Genomic DNA, 18,231 nt, shown 5'->3' with positions numbered 1-18,231 from the left:
CGTGGAGAAGAAGTTGTAAATATAAAGTCCAAACTATTTTTCAAGACTATGAAATACCACTCAAAGAAGACAAGGTATTTCAATTTAACAAACTTATTTTGTTTCCCTCCTTTCCTTTCTCTCACTTTTTTTCTTACAGGGTATTTCAGACTCTTGAAAGACTTTCACTTATGTATTTACAACTTATTTTCATTCTGTAATCTTTGTAGAATCAACGGTCCAAATGATTCTCATAAAAACTTGGCATATAAAAAAGCTGGTAGCTACTTGTCTTCTTTTATCTATTTATATATATATATATATATATGTACTACCGGCCAGACATCGGGAAAAGGCCGGTTTGAAGCTCCTGCTCTCGTCTTTTTGGTGATGATAAGATAATAATCAGCACCGGTATCTAGTGATCACTCTTAAGTTCACTGAGGAGCCGTGAGTTACATTTTCTTATAAAAAATTCTTATATATAGGTACCTGTTTGAAAGGAACAGCGATAATGATGGGACCGGACCATTTTCCCCGTCTGTGACACGGACAGCCCCAAAGCTTACGCTGCTTCTATTTCCACAAACATCCCAACCAGGTATTCCCACATCCCCTGCAGATGATACTGATAGCGATCGACTATCCATCCAATTGGTTCTTGCAAGGAAACATACATGTGGCTTTTCCAACTACGGGAGAAAATTAAGCAAACATACAAGTGCTTGTGGGCACACAGCTTCTATCAGGACCCATTCCGCCAATCACTACTGGTAAGCTAGACGAGAGATGAAGTCCTTCACTTTTCCTCGTTTAGGTCCAGTTCCGTGTTCGGCAGATGGTGCACTGCTAAATTTGAGGAGCACTGCACCTAACGAGTCAAACTAAGCTATGTACTCCTTCAAGTCAGTCTAGTACTTTGGTGTAAGGAAGCCTGCCCATGAAAAAAGGATTGGGTTTCCAATCTTTGTGATCTCTGCTGCACTATTTTCTACTATAGAGTTAAATAATAAATTCTCACAAATTTGGAAACAGTTCGACAGAAAGGGGTTTACATAGGTTCTTTACAAGCGTGCACGAGATGACCTCACCTGATTTATCAAACCCGCTATACAAAAAGCTTCTAAAAAATAAAACGAATAACAGATCGATTCCTGTCCTGTCACTAACATTGATCCTGATAACTTTGTTGAAAACAGCGATGGACAAACATAAGCCTGGGCATCATGCTGATAAGGACTTGGGCTTGGACTGGTCCACAGTTTATAACTGCACTCTAAACCCGAACACATAATAAAAAATAATATTAAACATAAATGATTGAGTTAAGTCGGACTAATCTGAGCTAGTGTCGGGCCAGCCCCAACGCTCATTTTCTAGGCTGGAGCTTGAGTTGGGCTTGGTACCGGGTACCAGGCTTGATGCCCTACGTTTAGTCAAACATATCTTGGAAAAAAATGAATACAAAAAATATTTCGTAAATTTACCCGTTTTTGTTTTGCTGTTTTCGCGATCTTTGAGAAGTTGCTGGGAACGTTGGTCGTGTATTGGTTAACGTTGAAATGATGTGGTAATCTTCTTAGGCAGATGTTTGATTTTTTTTTGGGAGGAAAGGTGTGGTCATCAATGAAGGCTTTAGAACAGGCACCGAGTAGGTATTTATGGCTGCAAAAGTTAGCAACAAGTGCAGATCTGTTGGAGCACTAGAGTGTTTCCCTAGGAAATGATAATCCACTATGATTTTTTATTCTTCCTGTTTTTTGTTCACTAAACTCTGATTTTTGTTTCTACACGTTTTTTTTCTCTTGCTTTCTTTGTTATTTTTCTTTTGCCCGTTTTTATTACTTGTTGTTTATTGACGCCTTGTCACTGCTTTTTATCTTGAATAAATTCCCATTTTGTCGGCTCTCTCTTTCTTTAAGCTAAAGGCCTTAAAACTTATCCGGTTAAAGGCATACTTAAGGGTCCTTCTATCTTTGTTGTGTGCAACCTAAATACACTTTCTTCTAAAAGTGCTTGCCATATATTTCAGAGCAGGTGTAAGTGTAGATAGAAATCTTGATTACTCATTTCTTGTTCAGATTATCGTTGGGTGCGTAACCCAATTTTTTCTGTTCTCTATCTGTTAATTAATATCTTTCACTTGATCCGCTTGCAAAAATAATGATATTTTTTTGTTACCTTCTCATTTACATGGCGTCCTGCATGTAACTATTTAAGCTTTGCCCATACCAGTGCTCTATATGGGTTTCCACGCCTACTCTGAATATTGAAAAATATATATAGTAATACTGGTATACAAGACTACTGGCCAAACATTAGAAAGAGGCCGGTTTCAAGCTCCTACTCTCGTCTTTTTGGTGGTGAATAGATGATAATCGGCACCGGTATCTAGTGAGCACCGCTTGAGGTGACTGAGGAGCCATGAGTTACATTTTTGTTATAAAACATTGTTATACATAGGTGCCTGTTAGAAAGGAACATAGATAATGATGGGACCGGACCAATTTTTCCCGTTTGTGACACGGACAGCTCCAAAGCTCACGCTGCTTCTATTTCCACAAACACGTTCGGAAAGGCATAGTGCAACTCTGAAAAAAAGGTTTGGGTTTCCAATCTATGTGATCTCTGCTGGATTATTTTTTACTATGGAGTTACATAATAAATTCAACCAAATTCCAAAACAAACTGAAAGAAGGGAAAAGAAAGGGTTTCAGCCAAACAGTTGTACAGTGTGTTCTTTACTGGGGCCGAATGCATGCGCGGCTTCACCTGTTTTATCAAACCCACCATACAAAAATGCTTCTAAAAATTTAAATCAATTCCCTTTTGTGCCAACATCGATCCAGCACCCTTGTTAAAGGCAGCGAGGTTACTAAAGTAGAAATCGCCAAATATAAGCTAGGGCATTGGGCCGACCGGGCCTCGCCCAGCCTAATAAGGAATTGGACTTGGTCCAGGCTTCTAAATGCGGTCAGAGTTTATCCAACGATCCAAACCTAAACTAGAGCCCCAGCCAGCCCCGATTAACATTAAGAAGTATATTTTTAAATATAAAATAATATATAAATATATATTATGAAAATAATATTAAAATATAATTTATGGGGCTTAATGGGCTTACCTGGCCAGCCCAACAACTTGTCCGACCAGCCCGACAACTTGTCCGACTAAAGTGAAGCCAAATACTAGACACCCGTCATGTACGGAGCACGGAGGCCAAACTTAGTCAAACATATTTGTAGCCGTAGAGATCGCCCTACATATATATCTTGGAAAAAAGTGAAGACAACAATTATTTCGTAAACTACCCGTTTTTGTTTTGCTGCTTTCGCGATCTTCGACAGGTCGGCGGGAACAGTGGTCGTGTATTGGGTTAACATTGAAAAGATGCGGCGATCTTCTTAGGCAGCTATTTGTAATTCTTTTTTTCTTTTTTCTTTTTTTTTTTTTCCTTTTGAGGAGGAAAGATGCGATGATTAATGGAGGCTTTGGAACAGACACCAAGTGCAATTTTTCTTTTTTTCTTTTTTTTTTTTTGTTTCCTTTTGAGGAGGAAAGATGCGATGATTAATGGAGGCTTTAGAACAGACACCAAGTGCAGATCAGTTGGAGCACTAGAGTGTTTTCCTAGCAAATGATAATACCATTATGATTTTTTATCCCTTTTTGTACTTCTGATCAACACTTCATTCTTATAGTATTTGCGACATCAACAGTTAATATCCAGTCTCAGTAGTTATTCAAACGGCTTCTCCACCTTTTCTAGTGATGTGTGACGTGCATCAAATTTCAATGAAGGGACTTATCTTCTTTGTCACGCAGGAGAGGACCATGTCGTTTTGTAGAAAGAATCTGAAATTGTCTTGCCTTCTTTCTCTGTCACTATAAGACAAGAATCTGAAGTTGTGTTGCCCTCTTTCTCCCTCACTATAAGACAAGTAGGCACAATTGACACTTTTTCTTCCTGTGAACTATTAACAATAGAATTCATATGCTATAAATGTAGGTGAACTTCATATTAATGTTTTATTTTCTCAACCAGAATGTTGTCACATTTGAGATGTTTTTTTCACTTTTAAGTTCCTATGAAACAATCAGCTTGTCCGTAGTAGTGGTACATGTCATTATAAACTCAATCTAGAAAAAACTAATTCGCCAACATTTCATATGTGCTACTTCAATACCGAGAGATCAGATTAGTTTTTTCATTGTGCTACCACAACAATCTAGTCGGGAGTCATTGGCTGTTTGATCATCTTATAAGAAACTTGACTAGAACAATGCCCACTGACCATTTGATTTGCTCAGCATTGAATTATTCACCCATTTCTGAAAACACATTAGGGAAAAACGAGGGATTCAACGAGTGTGTCAACTGAACAAGAAGGGAAATTAACATTCCAGATAGATGCGAATGAACAATTAAGTTTGCCTACATGAAACTAGATTGTTTAATGCCATGTTATAGAATTCTAGCAGACTATAAGATGAAATTTGCATATTGCGCTGACACTATATTTTATGCATACTGAGTCCCAACAATTATATTGGTGGCTCTTGGGCCATTATCTACAGTGAAGACTCTGGCCATTCCGTAGTTAGAGGTCTTCCCTGTCATCTGCTAATCCAATAAAATGTTGCTGATTTTAAGATCTCGATGAATGATGTTGAGCCGGGAGTCTTGATGAAGATACAAAATCGCTCTTGCACTTCCCATAGTGATACTGAATCGCTTCACCCATCCAATGATTTACGCGTGTGTGGGTCTACAATAATCAAACCTACAAATTAGTCTCTCTCTCCCTCTCTCTCTCTCTATCTCATTCTCTCTCTCCCCACCCCGTGGTCTACAGTAATGAAACCTGCAAATTAGACTACAGTAATGATAAAGGTCAAGCTCAAGTTATTTAACTTGTTTCTATTAAGTCTGTCCAGTTTCTTTTAACTCCTTAACTTGTTTTACTTTTTTAGTTGCTACTCATTTAGTTATTGTTTCATTATATTTCAGCATTCCTTATGTAGTTTAACTAAGAGCTTTTATAACTTGAACTCAACTTCAAGCATACGTTTGAACTTGAGCTCGAATTATTCATGAACAAATCGAGTTTGAGTTGAGTTTTCACGAATGAGTTTGAGTCAAGCTCAAATTGGGTTGTGAAGACACCAGCTTCTAGCAAGACCCACTCCACCCAAATAAGAATCAGGAGCATTGCACCTAGCCTGTCAAACTGGAAACAGGCTATTTCATGCGCCACCAGCCTGACCAACTAAGCTCAACTAAGCTGAGGCTGACCACTTGTCCATTGGAACGGTAGTTTATTAACCAAAGAAGTTACAAACTGATAATTGTCTCATAAGCATGTGGTCACACATTGGGAGTGGCATAGCTGAACCAAGTGGCAAGACTACCCATCAAAAAAGGACCTGGGTTTCCCTGTGGTCACTGTCACTGTCATTCTTGATGCACTATTTTTTCCGATGGTAAACGTGGCAGACGTTACCATAGACTTGAAGGTCATCCAGGCCATTGAAGACTGTAAACATTTGAAATGCTCTTGAATCCCCATTGTCGGCTGGTCGCACATAGCCACTGCCAAAGCAAGTAGTTGGGCCCATAAAAATAAACAGATGGCTTCATTACAGATCTTCCCGATCGTAAAAGATGTTCTTCACAGTTGACAATACCCAGGGACAAGTTGAACAACTAAATACTGCCGAAATTAGAGCGTATTGGCAAGTCATTTAGCAGATCAAATTGCCATTATCATCTCAGGGAGTACTTCAACCCCGATAAACTTTGAGAATTTGTACTGCCACTTATAGGGTAATCCCTTTTGCTGGTCATTGAATCGCTACAATTGCTGATGGTACTACTGAAAAACAGAGGGGGTTGTTGCGGAGATGGGAAGGATTTTAGAATTTCTTCCAAGCATATGTAAAATCTCTGACGTCGTGGGTCTGCTTGCAGGGTCCTCCTGGATGCATAGTAAGCCATTGTGTACGCATTTTATAATTTGACTTCTCGGAGCTGATTCTCCAAGCACGGGATCTATGAGATCTGTCACTCTCCCCTTGCACCATAGATTCCACGCCTTTTCCATTAGCTACTCTGTGTGTGTGTGTGTGTGTGTGAGAGAGAGAGAGAGAGAGAGATTTACATATCCAATGAGGGTAAAACCCATTTGAAAGAGGTGAAATCCACTATACGTCTGACCACTGACAATTTCTAAGAGCAGCACTTCAAAGCTGTAGACATCGGATTTAACGGAAAAATGCCCACCTATGGCATACTCTGGAGCGATGTACCCACTGTCAAATTTAACAGAAAAGTCATTAAAAAATAATGATGCAGAAAGAGATTATTACCATGAAGAAAATTTTGAAAAATCAATTGCAGATAAATGCAACCGGAAACAAAGATAACATGCAGAATATAAAGAAGAAGCTTTTTACCTCTTTGCAATCTGTCCATCTTCTTTAGGTCTCAAACTTAAGTCGTATCAATGAAGGCTTTAGAACAGACAGCTAGAAGCTATTTCTAGCAGCAAAAGTTACCAATTTAGGGTGCATTTCGTCATGGTTGTAATTTACCAACTTTAAAATTTTAATTCTTTTTTTATCAAACACATCAAATTCAATAATAGAGTCAAAATTGGAGACTATCAACCACAAAGAGAAACTAGAACGAGAATTTTCATTCCAATTTCAGTTTGAGGTGGAAGGAGCCATGTCAAGGTCAATGGGTTGCATTTTTCTTGCAAAATAAATATATATCTACCAGCGATTTGGTTTTCGCAAGTCAATGGAAGGCATAAAAAAATGGGGACAGAATACTACCACTCAGCTGGCTCTGGGCACCACCAGCTGCTTCCACCCATCAGGAAATCACCCTGTTAATATCCTGTTTTCATTCTAATTTGAGTGGATCAGTCGTTGGTTGATGTCGAATTAATATTGGTATCCCGCAGTCTGGGTTCGCGTTTTATGTCGCATCTGCCAAATTTAACAGACTGTAATGACATTATTCAAATCGGAGAACGAACTTGGCTTCAAACTTTTTGAAAAGCAAAATTTGGAACTCACACCGACATGAGATTTCACATTTATGTAATATCAGGAAAATACATAACTTGATTTCGAGCTCGGTGCCAAATCTTGTCTATGATTAACAACCCCATCCTCAGTAGATTTATCTAGAAACAAAGACCTTGGTGAGTTTTATCTACAGGCTTTCGTAATTTTGCCTTTATGTTATTTTACATTTTATGGGTTGTCCTGATTCTATGTCTGAGAGGGGTCGTTCCTTGTATTCCTTGATCTTTCTATGATAGTGAAATATTCAAAGTGACCATAGATATAAGAGAACTTTGTTTTCGAATCACATAAAATCCTTTTTTTCCTTTTCTTGTCTGGGTATTGTTAAGAGAGAGCCCGCCTCTTTCCTAACAGTGAAGGAATCCGGCCCCCTGCCTCCACCACTGAAGAGAGAAAGAATGCAAGACAACCCTCGGTTAACCCACCCAAGGTGGAGGCGACGTTGTCCTTCCCCCTTCTTTCATGAACTCTTCTAAGTAAGTCTCACAACAGATATGAAACCCGGCCAACAAGCGCTTGAAGTTCCATAAGAAGGGGAAGAGGCAGTAATCGACTAACTTTGCCAATCGATTTGAAATGTAACTGCTCTTCCAACAGAGGCGTTCACCTGTAGTCTCTCTTTCCTTCTCTCCCGATCACTGTATTCTCTCCCGTACCACATAGCCATTGCTAGTGGTTGAGCTCACAAAGATATAAAGATAGCTTCGTAGATCAACCCAATAGTGAATTATTCTTGAAAGTTGATGGTACAAAGAGACAAGCTGCTTAACTAAATATGGAATATAGAGCATACTGGCAATGTCATTTCACCGATCACTATATCTACTCATGCAAAGAAATTTGCTACGCTCATCTTAAGGACTGCTTCCACTGCCACTTTTAGAGGAACCTGAGATGGTCCCTGAAGTGCTAAAACAGCTGCTGTCACTGCTGAAAACCAGAGGGGGTCGTTGGGGAGTTGGAAGCGTTGGAGAATTACTTTCAAGCATATTTATAATTGCTGACATTGTGGGTCTGCTTGCAGGGTCCTCCTGAACACATAGTAAGCCAATGTGGAAACATTTTAAGATTTCACTTGTTGAGGCTGTTTCTCCAAGCATTGGATCTATGAAGTCTGACCTTCTCCGCGTGCGCCATTGATTCCAGGCCTATGATTCAATTTCTATTAGATACCATTAGAGAGACAGAGATACAGAGAGAGAGAGAGAGAGAGAGCGACTTACATACTGAGGCAGGGTATCATCCTTTAGAGGGAGGTCAAATCCACCATACGTCCGACCACTAATAATTTCTAAGAGCAATACGCCAAAGCTATAAACATCGGATTTGACGGAAAATTTCCCATCGATGGCATACTCCGGAGCCATGTACCCACTGTGAGAGTAAGCAGAAAATTTGCTCAAAACGATGACGCACAGAGAAGTGATCAGCGTAGAAGAAAATCAAATGTATATCAATGCAGCTAGAAAAAAGATAACATGCAGAATATAAGGAAGTTATTTTTCTGTTGGGTAATCTCTGTCGTCTTTAGCTCTTCCTTTAGATTAAATTTTGTCAATGAAGTCTTTCCAACCAAGCACTTGAAAGCTATTTTCTAGCAGAAAAAATTGGGAACATGTTCAATTTGTCGAAGCACGAAAGTGGTTTTCTAAGGAAATGACAATTCTATTACGGTTGTTGATCCCTTTTATTATTCTGTTCATCCACCACTTTCGTTGTATTTTTTGCCGCACTAAAAATTTAAATCTAGTCTCAGTCTAGTGAAATATTCCTAGATGAGTTATTCAAGTGAAAGCCAAGGATCCTAGTTTTTCGACCCAGTGAGATGGGTGCATCAAATTTCAGTAATACTACTTATGATGCTTTTAGTTGTGTAGGATAGGACCATGTTGTCAACGATCCTAGTTTTTCGACCCAGTGAGATGGGTGCATCAAATTTCAGTAATACTACTTATGATGCTTTTAGTTGTGTAGGATAGGACCATGTTGTTTCGACTTGGTGCCTGCCATGCAGAGAATGTAAACTTGCATTGGCCTCTTTTTATGTAGCAGTAGGACAAATAGGTGTAATTGACACCCTTCCTTCCTGTGAAATCCTAGCAACAGAAGTCATATGATTGAAATGTAGGTGAATTTAATGATGTTCCCCCTTTTTTAGCTTGCAAGATGCTCATATTTGAGTTGGATTTCAACTTCAATTTCTATGAAACTTCCTAGTTGTATGTAGTGGATGTACATGCTATCGTAGCATCATTCTTAAAAAAAAAGCACTTTAATCAGACCAAAGTTGCCAAAATTTCACATGAACCAATGTCATACTGGAACAGGTTAGTTTTTTCATAAAGATACCAAAACAACCTAGTCAAGAGTCATTTGCTAATTCGTTCTATTTGAAACTTGATTAGAACAATATTCATTAAGCTTTGTAATGCTCAACATTGAAATATTCATTTGTTTACCATACAAGAAAGTAGGAAATGCATCTTAATTAAATTCTGAATAGGTGCCAATAAACAGTCAAGTTTTCCTACATGAAACTAGATTTCGTACTAGCATGTCATCGAATTCTAACAGACCATATGATAAAAAATTGCATATTTCACTGAATTTTCACCAATCTTACACATACTACGTGCCAACAATGATATCGGTGGTTTTTAGGTCATGATCTCCGCTGAAGATTCGGGCCATTCCAAAGTCGGAAATCTTTGCGGTCATCTGCTCATCCAATAAAATGTTGCCTGCTTTGAGATCCCGATGAATGATGTTGAGCCGGGAATCTTGATGAAGGTATAGTATCCCTCTTGCACTTCCCATAATTATTTTGAATCGTTTCTTCCAGTCCAATGACTTACGCTTCTTTGGGTCTACAGAAAACCCGCACATTAGTATCCCTGTCTCTTTCTCACATATAGAAACGGAACAAGTTCACATACAAAGAGACCTATAATGACGTGAACCATTCCAACACCCAGACCAGTTAGATGATGCTGTTCTATTTGATTCTGAAAGTTAGCTTGTGTGATTTCTTGTTTGGGTTATAGCGTTGTAGGTTATGAATTCTTTCAGTTTCCTTTTGTCTTAATAGAGGCATTAATATTTAGTTGGTTGACCGACATTAGTTCTTATCATCGCAAATAATATATATATGGTAGATCAAAGCAAACCGGCAAACAAATTTCGGAATTAAATACACGAAACCAAATTCGCAAGACATAAGAGCAGAAGACCACAGACATATATGGTTTGATGATATGCCTATAACCGTGGGAGAAAAAGATCAGGAATGATTTCACTGTCAACAAAATTCAATAAACTACAAAGCCAATATAGAAAGCCTCGGATGGGATAAAACCGAAAAGAAACATCAATTACGAGGCCGTAAAATGAAAAGAATTTCGACAAAAGGAACACTACTTTCCTTTTTCCGAACCAAATAGACCACTTAGGACGCCATATCTCGATTTTCGAAGATTGAAAATCACCAAACATGGAAGCCAAAAGGCCTTTCTTCCTCTTCCTGTTCGAGTTTTTTAAACTCCAAAATGCTCTCAAAATATTTGGAAGACCCAAAGCCGACATAGCGAGACCCTTGTTTTTTCTCCTTCTTATCATCCATTATTCCACATCTTTGACCTTCCTTTAATAAAATTTATTAGTTAATTACCTTACTAAAGTCAAAAAACTTGTTGGTTGAAGGCAAATTTAACCGTTCCCATAGTTTCAAGCTAACTAGCTAGATATTCTTTTTAGAACAGGTGTAAATCTAGATGGCAGTCTTGGTTACTCGTTTGCTGTTCACATTACACAAGTCTGATTAAGGAGCTGCCTAGCTAATAGAGACAAACATATATGAAGTCCATTCCTTTGGGCAAATAGCTACTTGACTATATATAGTCTCGAAAAACTCCAACACGTATCTTCAAGTAAGCAGGCATTTTTATCACCATTAGGAGAAGCAACAGCCTTTTTAGCGGAAAAGCTGTGAGTTTAAAAGGAAAAATGAGAACTAAAGATGTTCATCACCATAAAGAAAAGCATCAAGGCTGCCATTCGGCATGAATTCGTAGATAAGCATCTTTTCTTCCCTCTCTACGCAACAACCCAATAAACAAACCAAGTTCTTGTGTTGAAGCTTTGCGATCAATGTGACTTCATTCATAAACTCCTTCAGGCCCTGCCCAGATCTCTCGGAAAGCCTTTTCACTGCAACAAGCCGACCATTGAGTTCACCCTGAGAGGAACAGACGATGTAATCTATGTTACATTGTCGCAGGTGCCCACATGAGAATGGGGAAACATAGGCATTGTAAGTTAGAGGCATTGCTAGAAATATCTTGGTTAAGGTAACGTTGACAGAACTGTTAAGAAGGAATTAAACAATAGACAATGAAGCACAGATGAATATTCGCCTATCACATGAGTAGAAGGGAAACAAGAAGTAACTACATAAAAGAATTGGTATAAGGCAATGACAACAAATGTAGATCAAGACTTATAAAGGTATTACAATTGACAACAGCTTTGTCCCAAGGGTGCAGGGTGTGGGTGCTGGTGGTGTAGGACATGGTAATTTTCAACAAAAAAAAAAAAGGTGCGGGTGCAAAACAGATAAAAACTATATATATATATATATATATATATATATATATATATATATATATATATATATATATATATATATATATATATATAGATAAACACATGTTATATAATTTTCAATTAACTATTTGATAGTCTTATTTCTCTATGTTTACATTTAAGTCATTATAACTTTTTTATTAGGGCTAGTTTAGTTGGTAATTTAAAAATGTCAGTTTTGGATCGGTTCTGCTTACTTTACTGCACTCGATGTGTGTGATGGGGAAGCACCAGCACCAACATTAACATAGGTGTGGCAGCTGTTTAGGTGCACACATGCAACATAGGATAAAAGTCTGCATAGGATTTAATTATGCAGGTGCACGTGACAATGAAATAGCATTTAGTGAAGTACCTTATAGACATGGCCAAATCCTCCTCTTCCGAGCTTGTTCTCGTTCGAGAAATTATTGGTGGCTGCCTGCATTGTTCTTAGGCTGTACTGAGGCAGCTCATGGTTTCTTTCATCCTCAGTGAGACTACTCATGAGCGAAGCCATCTCACAGTTGTATTTTCTTAGCTCCTCTGCCACAAGAGTATAGTATTGAAAAATGAAGATCACTTATGGTAACATGAGAAGTCATGTAAAGCCGCCACGAAAAATTTGCTCAGGATAGTGAAACTCACCATTAAGTCGTTTCCTCTTTCGCATATGGAAATGCAACACGATAGTCCCCATTGCTAGCAGCAGTATCCCTGCTGTGGAGGAAATGATAATCACGGTTCTCCTCTGGTTACCTTTTTTACTTCCTGCTGAGATAAGCAAAGTCAATTAATCTTATTTATGTCTCAAAGAGAGAAAATGATGCGAAAACTTGGAGGTAGGCAAACATTTGCTTTCTCGTGGTCCCAAATTCTATTGCCAGAGTACGTCAAACTATGAGATTCGATTAATGGCCAAAGCAAACGATCGAGAGCAGGAGAACGAAACAGGACAGGGCTCACCTGGTGAGGTAAAAAAGAAAGGCCAGGTGTAGTGGAAGATGGCGCAGCTCGGGCAAGCAAACCGCCACACTCGGCCTAGCGTGTGATTATTCCCGATCTCTTTCATAGCATACTGGAAGCACGCCGAGCAATCCGCTGAGCTGAGGTCAATGGTGCACTGCGCCAGGCTGTAGCTGGTGTACCCGCCCTTTGGCTCTATCATGGTGGCAAACCGCTTCGAGTTATCGGCAGCCTCTTTCACCAATGGGTATACCCACTCCATGCCGTCGGACTTGGCAAACAGCTGGGAATTGTCCGTCCACACGACGGGGAATTTCGGTTCAAAGATCCCCAAGAACCGCTTGCTGGAGAAGCGAAGGAAGCAGGCCTCGAACCATATCATGGCAGAGCTGTTGCTTGGGCATTCGATCTTCACCCTCTCGATGGCGGCGGCGATGCAGTTCCGGCATATATCTGCAGGGATGTCGCCTCGACATATAGCAAAGCCGTAGATAGTATCGGTGGATTCGCCGACGGAGGTGTTGGAGAAGCCCCTAATGCGAATGGAGTCGACCAAGTAGCGAAATATCTCTTCCAAGTTTTGCCGGTAGATGGGGGACAATCCATCTGCGCTTGGAAAGCAGATTCTGTCCAAGTAATTGTTCTGTCTCAGTCTTACTTCGATGGGATCTTCAGTCATGCTCGGGTGAACCGATGGAGGAGATTGCAGCAGCCCAAGAAGAAGAACTAACAGACATGAAAAGCGTGGGGCAATTGACCGCGTTGTGGTTGCCATGGGGGAGGTTGATCATCGATTGTGAAAGAGAAAGAAACGAAGGAAAAGGCGACGGCCGCGGTCGGCTCACCTCATTTCATCGGCGGCGTTCCACTTCCAGTCGACATTCTCTGACTTCGTCTGAATCTGCACTGACCTGCTGCTGCTGCTGTTATGGATCTGACTACCGCGGATTTGAAGGTGGCTTGCGAGACTAGCTGGTATATAGGAAAGGCCGCAAAGTGAACCGAATTGGTGAGACTCCGTCTATATATGGACTGATTTATTTAAGCCGTATTTTTATTTCATTACAAATAACTAAAACAATTAAAATTATGTAAACGATAAAAAACCAGTTGTTACATGACTTTATTTTGGTTCTGTTTGTTTGAACAGATATTCACAAACATGCAAGAAATACTTGTGCATGTCATTTCAAATTCATCCAGATCCAAAAGAAAGGCTATTTAGATGCCACACCTCAGGGGTGTGTAATGACCAAAATGCCCCTACTAAAACGAAAAAAGAAAAACTAAAATATACATGGCTTTATAAAAAAATTCTAAGTGCACACAGCTCAATCTCTACTTACAGGTTATATGTTATGGTCCCTAACAAAAGTCACGTGTTATGGGTAGAAAATAATTAAAAGACCCATGATAGTTGAATGGAAGTCTCTTTCCTCATAAGGGTAATTGTAGAATTTAAAAATTTTACTCTGTAAAATTATCAATGATAAAAGTTGGAACATGTCTCCCCACGTTATGACCATAAGATAACATGAAAAACACCTTAAAAAGTGTAAATTTTCAATTGTTTTAAATATTTTTCTTTACAACTCCTATTCAACTAAAGAAAGTACTGTGACCAAACAAATGACATTTCATTGATGGAAACCTATGCATTGTGACAGTTTACCTATGACAATGGAATGTCATAATATATAACATGTTCTGCATTTATGTGGTTCTAATAATTTAATAGAAATCATGTGTTTATGTGGTTCTACTGATTTGATAAAAATCAGCCATTCGATCGTTGTTTTATGTTAGAATATGTTTTGTTGGCAATTTTTTGGCTCTTGTGACCACCAACATGCTTTTGCAACTGATCTCTTTTTTCCAGTCCATGTCAAGAAGCTAAACGTATATACCTCCAGAAGTGAGTTATTTTTTTCTAATACAAGAAGCCGATGAATGACGAAAATGCTTCCTCCGATCTCCATGCCAACAAAATTTAAAAAAAAAAAAAAAAAATCGTCCGACTCACTAAGCGGGCTCTCCTCCTCTCCCTCTCTCGCCGCTCTCTTTCAGAGTTCCATGCATCGGCAAGTTCGACTCACATGTGGTGACGGACCGAGGGGTATGGCAGAGCCAAGAGGCTGGCAAGAGCCATGGCCTCTTTAAATTTTTGCAAGAAAAAGCAATTTTATATGTAATTTAAAAAGATTCATTTACTTACATGAAAATTTTGAAAAATTTTATTTCAACTATTGTCTTAAAACTATTAATCAACCCCCAAAACGAGCATTACTAGCTCCGCCTTTACCCAAGCCGGGCCAGCAGGGCAATGGTTTCCTAGGATATTTTGAAAAAACAAAATTTTAGTTGTAATATTTTCAAACAAAAAAATTAATAGGGTTTCTGTTTTTAAAAATTACGGTATGCGTCCTACACTTGATGTGATCGCCAGCCTATATGCAGGAGCACCACAAACATGTTCTGAATTTTATGCAACGAAGAACAGCAGAATCAACATGCAGAGGTGAACAATTAAAGAAAAGAAAAAAAAAAAGGAACGTAATAGTTGCGCCCAGACACATGCATGGGGTATAAATATTATATGAAGCTGACCTAAGTCACTACTGCTCTATGATCTTAGGTGTGTCATGCACATATCCTCTGCTTTGCCCTGCTTGTTGCATGTGTAAGCGGATCTATGTAGTAATGAAACTACTTTGCCAGACTAAACAATATATCAATATCAGTGTTCACATCGATTTACAAAAAGAATAGCAGTTTTGGAGTTCGAGGCGATTGACAGAACTCACATATTACAGGATCTAACATATTTGTGTTAGGCGTCGATAGTCCCATAGCCGCAAGATTCATTCATCCCAGGGTGCTGCAGAAAATTTCAGAACTTCAATGTGAACGAAATCAAACCATATTTCCTCTTCTTTCTACTTAATTAGTCTCATAAAATCACGCGCATAAAATCATCAGCCATTAAAACTGTTTCTTTTCAATGGAAATTTAATAAAGAAACAAGAAGAGAGCCGACAAAAATAAAGAGACGTATTAATCAAAGACCTGAAGCCGTACAAGAAAGAGAATTCGTACCTGCAACTCCGGACGTTAAGCAGAAACACGAGATCAGGAAAACTGGTGAGGGAAACAGAAACGAAGGGGCTTGTGCACCACTTGGTACTCAAGATCAAAATAAATAAAGGTGACCGAAAGATGAAGAAACGGGTTGGGGCACCACCCAAGTCAAGTCAATGGTTTTCATTGGGTGGTCGGCAGTCAGTCAGAACGCCGTCTAAGAGGCTCTTGTATTCTTCTTGAAGTTTTCTTTTGCTGAAAATGCAAAGGAGAGCGATTGATCGGTGAGTGAGTGAACTCTTTCACTGTTTGAGAGAGAGGGAGAGGAGTTGCGTAGAGTGGAAGGGGGGGTCGATGAAATATACGTCATATTTATTGTTAATATGAAGACTTTACAAACTCTTGATTCACATCGAGTAATATTCCCTAGTTAGGTTTTAACCTAAATAGTAATGCTCATAGCTTTGCATCACTTTAGGTGCGTAAAACCGGGTGAACCTTCGGACTACCTCTAGAAACAAATAAGTTATGGAGTGACGAAGAAGACTGACGAAGAAGTGTGATTTGGCTTTATTCGATATAATTACACTGTCTATCGGAATTCCCTCTCACTCTCTCTGTAATGCTCCAAATCAGCCTAAGTCATTTTGTACTGACCATTAAAAAAGTAATTAAAAATAAAAATATTTTTCATTGACATATTAATGTTAAATATCGGTATCTGTATATGGGTTTCCTCGCCAACTGTGAGCGTTGACGAGGAATTGTGATTCTAGTTATTTAGAATTACCCAGCTATCTAACCAAAGTCGTTTATCTAATACAAATGAATGGTTGAGAAAAAAACATGGATAAAAATAAAAAAACTGATACTATATGTTTATTATTGTTTTCTACTATGATGAATTGAATGACCATGATTAAATGGCTTAGTGATTTTTAAAAGTCAAAGTCACCATTTTATATATATATCGATTCCAGGGAATTCAGGGCGTGGAGAAGAAGTTGAAAATATAAAATGCAAATTATTTTTCAAGAACATGAAATACCACTCAAAGAAGACAAGGTATTTCACTTTAACAAACTTATTTTATTTCCCTCTTTTCCTTTCTCTCACTTTTTTTTTTTCTTAAAGGGTATTTCAGACTCTTGAAAGACTTTACTTATGTATTTACAACTTATTTTCATCCTCTAATCTTTATAGAATCAACGATCCAAATGATTCTCATAAAAACTTGGCATATAAAAAAGGTGGTAGGTACTTGTCTTCTTTTATATACGGCCAAACATCGGAAAGAGGCCGGTTTCAAGCTCCTCCTCTTGGCTTTGTGATGGTGATGATAAGATAATAATCAGCACCGGTATCTAGTGAGCACCTCTTAAGTTGACTGAGGAGCCATGAGTTACATTTTCCTTATAAAAAATTGTTATACATAGGTACCTGTTTGAAAGAAACGGCGACAATGATGGGACCGGACCATTTTCCCCGTTTGCGACACGGGCAACCCCAAAGGTTACGCTGCTTCTATTTCCACAAACACCCAATCATGTATCCCCACATCCCGTGCAGCTGCAGCTGATAATGATAGCGATCGACCATCCAATCCAACTGCTTCTTGCAAACAAACATACATCTGGTTTTTCCAACTGAGGGGGAAAATTAAGCAGGGAGTGAGTACTACCACACGGCTGCCTTGCCATCTGGTTGTGGGCACACCAACTTCTATCAGGACCCACTCCACCAGTCACTACGGGTAAGCGAGAGGAGAGAACCCTAGCTAGTCGAGAGATGAAGTCCTTCTCTTTTCCTTGCTCAGGTCCAGTTCTGTGCTCGGCAGTTGGTGCACTGCTAAATTTGGTTCTCAAAGTTCTAATAAGAATGAGGAGCACTGCACCTAACCAGTCAAACTGGAAACAGCTCATTCCATGTACCACCAGCCCTACCAGCTAAGCTACGTGCTCCTTCAAGTCAGTCCACCAGCCATTAGTATTTTAGAATAGTACTGTTTCATTAGTAAAGCAAGTTACAAACCCGTCAGCATACAACTAATTGTCTCCCATCAAAACAAAGAAGTAAGTGTGTACAGTCACACCTTTCTAAAGGCAGAGCGCAACCAGGTGGTAAGGCCGCATGCCCGTGAAAAAAGGTTTTGGTTTCCAACCTGTGTCGTCTCTGCTGCACTATTTTCTACTGTAGAGTTAAATAATCAATTCTCACAAATTTGGAATAAGTTCCGAAAGAAAGTGGTTTCAGCCAATTCGTCCTACATAGGTTCTTTACAAGCGTGCACGAGATGACCTCACCTGATTTATCAAACCCACTATACAAAAAGCTTTTAAAAAATAATTCAATAACACATCAGTTCCTGTCTCGTCTCCAACATTGATCGAAGACAACATGGTCAAATAAACCTGGGCATGAGGCGGGGACTTGGGCTGGTTCACAGCCTATAACTGCACCCTCAACCCCACCACATAAAAAAGAAAAATA

The 18,231-nt window shown here is 39.1% G+C and overlaps 1 protein-coding gene across 2 annotated transcripts in view; it reads right to left on the bottom strand.

Annotated features, from left to right (window-relative positions):
- The window catches only part of LOC116246949 (cysteine-rich receptor-like protein kinase 44), a 49,792-nt gene extending 33,967 nt beyond the window's left edge, over positions 1–15,825 (bottom strand). Inside the window, exons 1-7 of one of the 2 annotated variants that reach the window (XM_050076264.1) lie at positions 15,760–15,825; positions 15,468–15,541; positions 13,509–13,635; positions 12,664–13,389; positions 12,346–12,468; positions 12,074–12,243; positions 11,104–11,311 (exon numbers count right to left, since the gene is read on the bottom strand). In XM_050076264.1, coding sequence (XP_049932221.1) covers positions 11,104–11,311; positions 12,074–12,243; positions 12,346–12,468; positions 12,664–13,342 — 1,180 coding nt within the window. In that variant the 5' untranslated portion in view covers positions 13,343–13,389; positions 13,509–13,635; positions 15,468–15,541; positions 15,760–15,825. The remainder of the gene's footprint in view (positions 1–11,103; positions 11,312–12,073; positions 12,244–12,345; positions 12,469–12,663; positions 13,390–13,508; positions 13,636–15,467; positions 15,542–15,759) is intronic. The other variant, XM_050076260.1, reaches the window with a different exon arrangement.
- Positions 15,826–18,231: the final 2,406 nt, after the last annotated feature.

This window comes from Nymphaea colorata, chromosome 2 (assembly GCF_008831285.2).
Source record: "Nymphaea colorata isolate Beijing-Zhang1983 chromosome 2, ASM883128v2, whole genome shotgun sequence".
NCBI classification, from domain to species: Eukaryota; Viridiplantae; Streptophyta; class Magnoliopsida; order Nymphaeales; family Nymphaeaceae; genus Nymphaea; species Nymphaea colorata.
The sequence above is the reverse complement of the archived record's forward strand: the minus strand, read 5'-3'. Positions and strand labels throughout refer to the sequence as shown.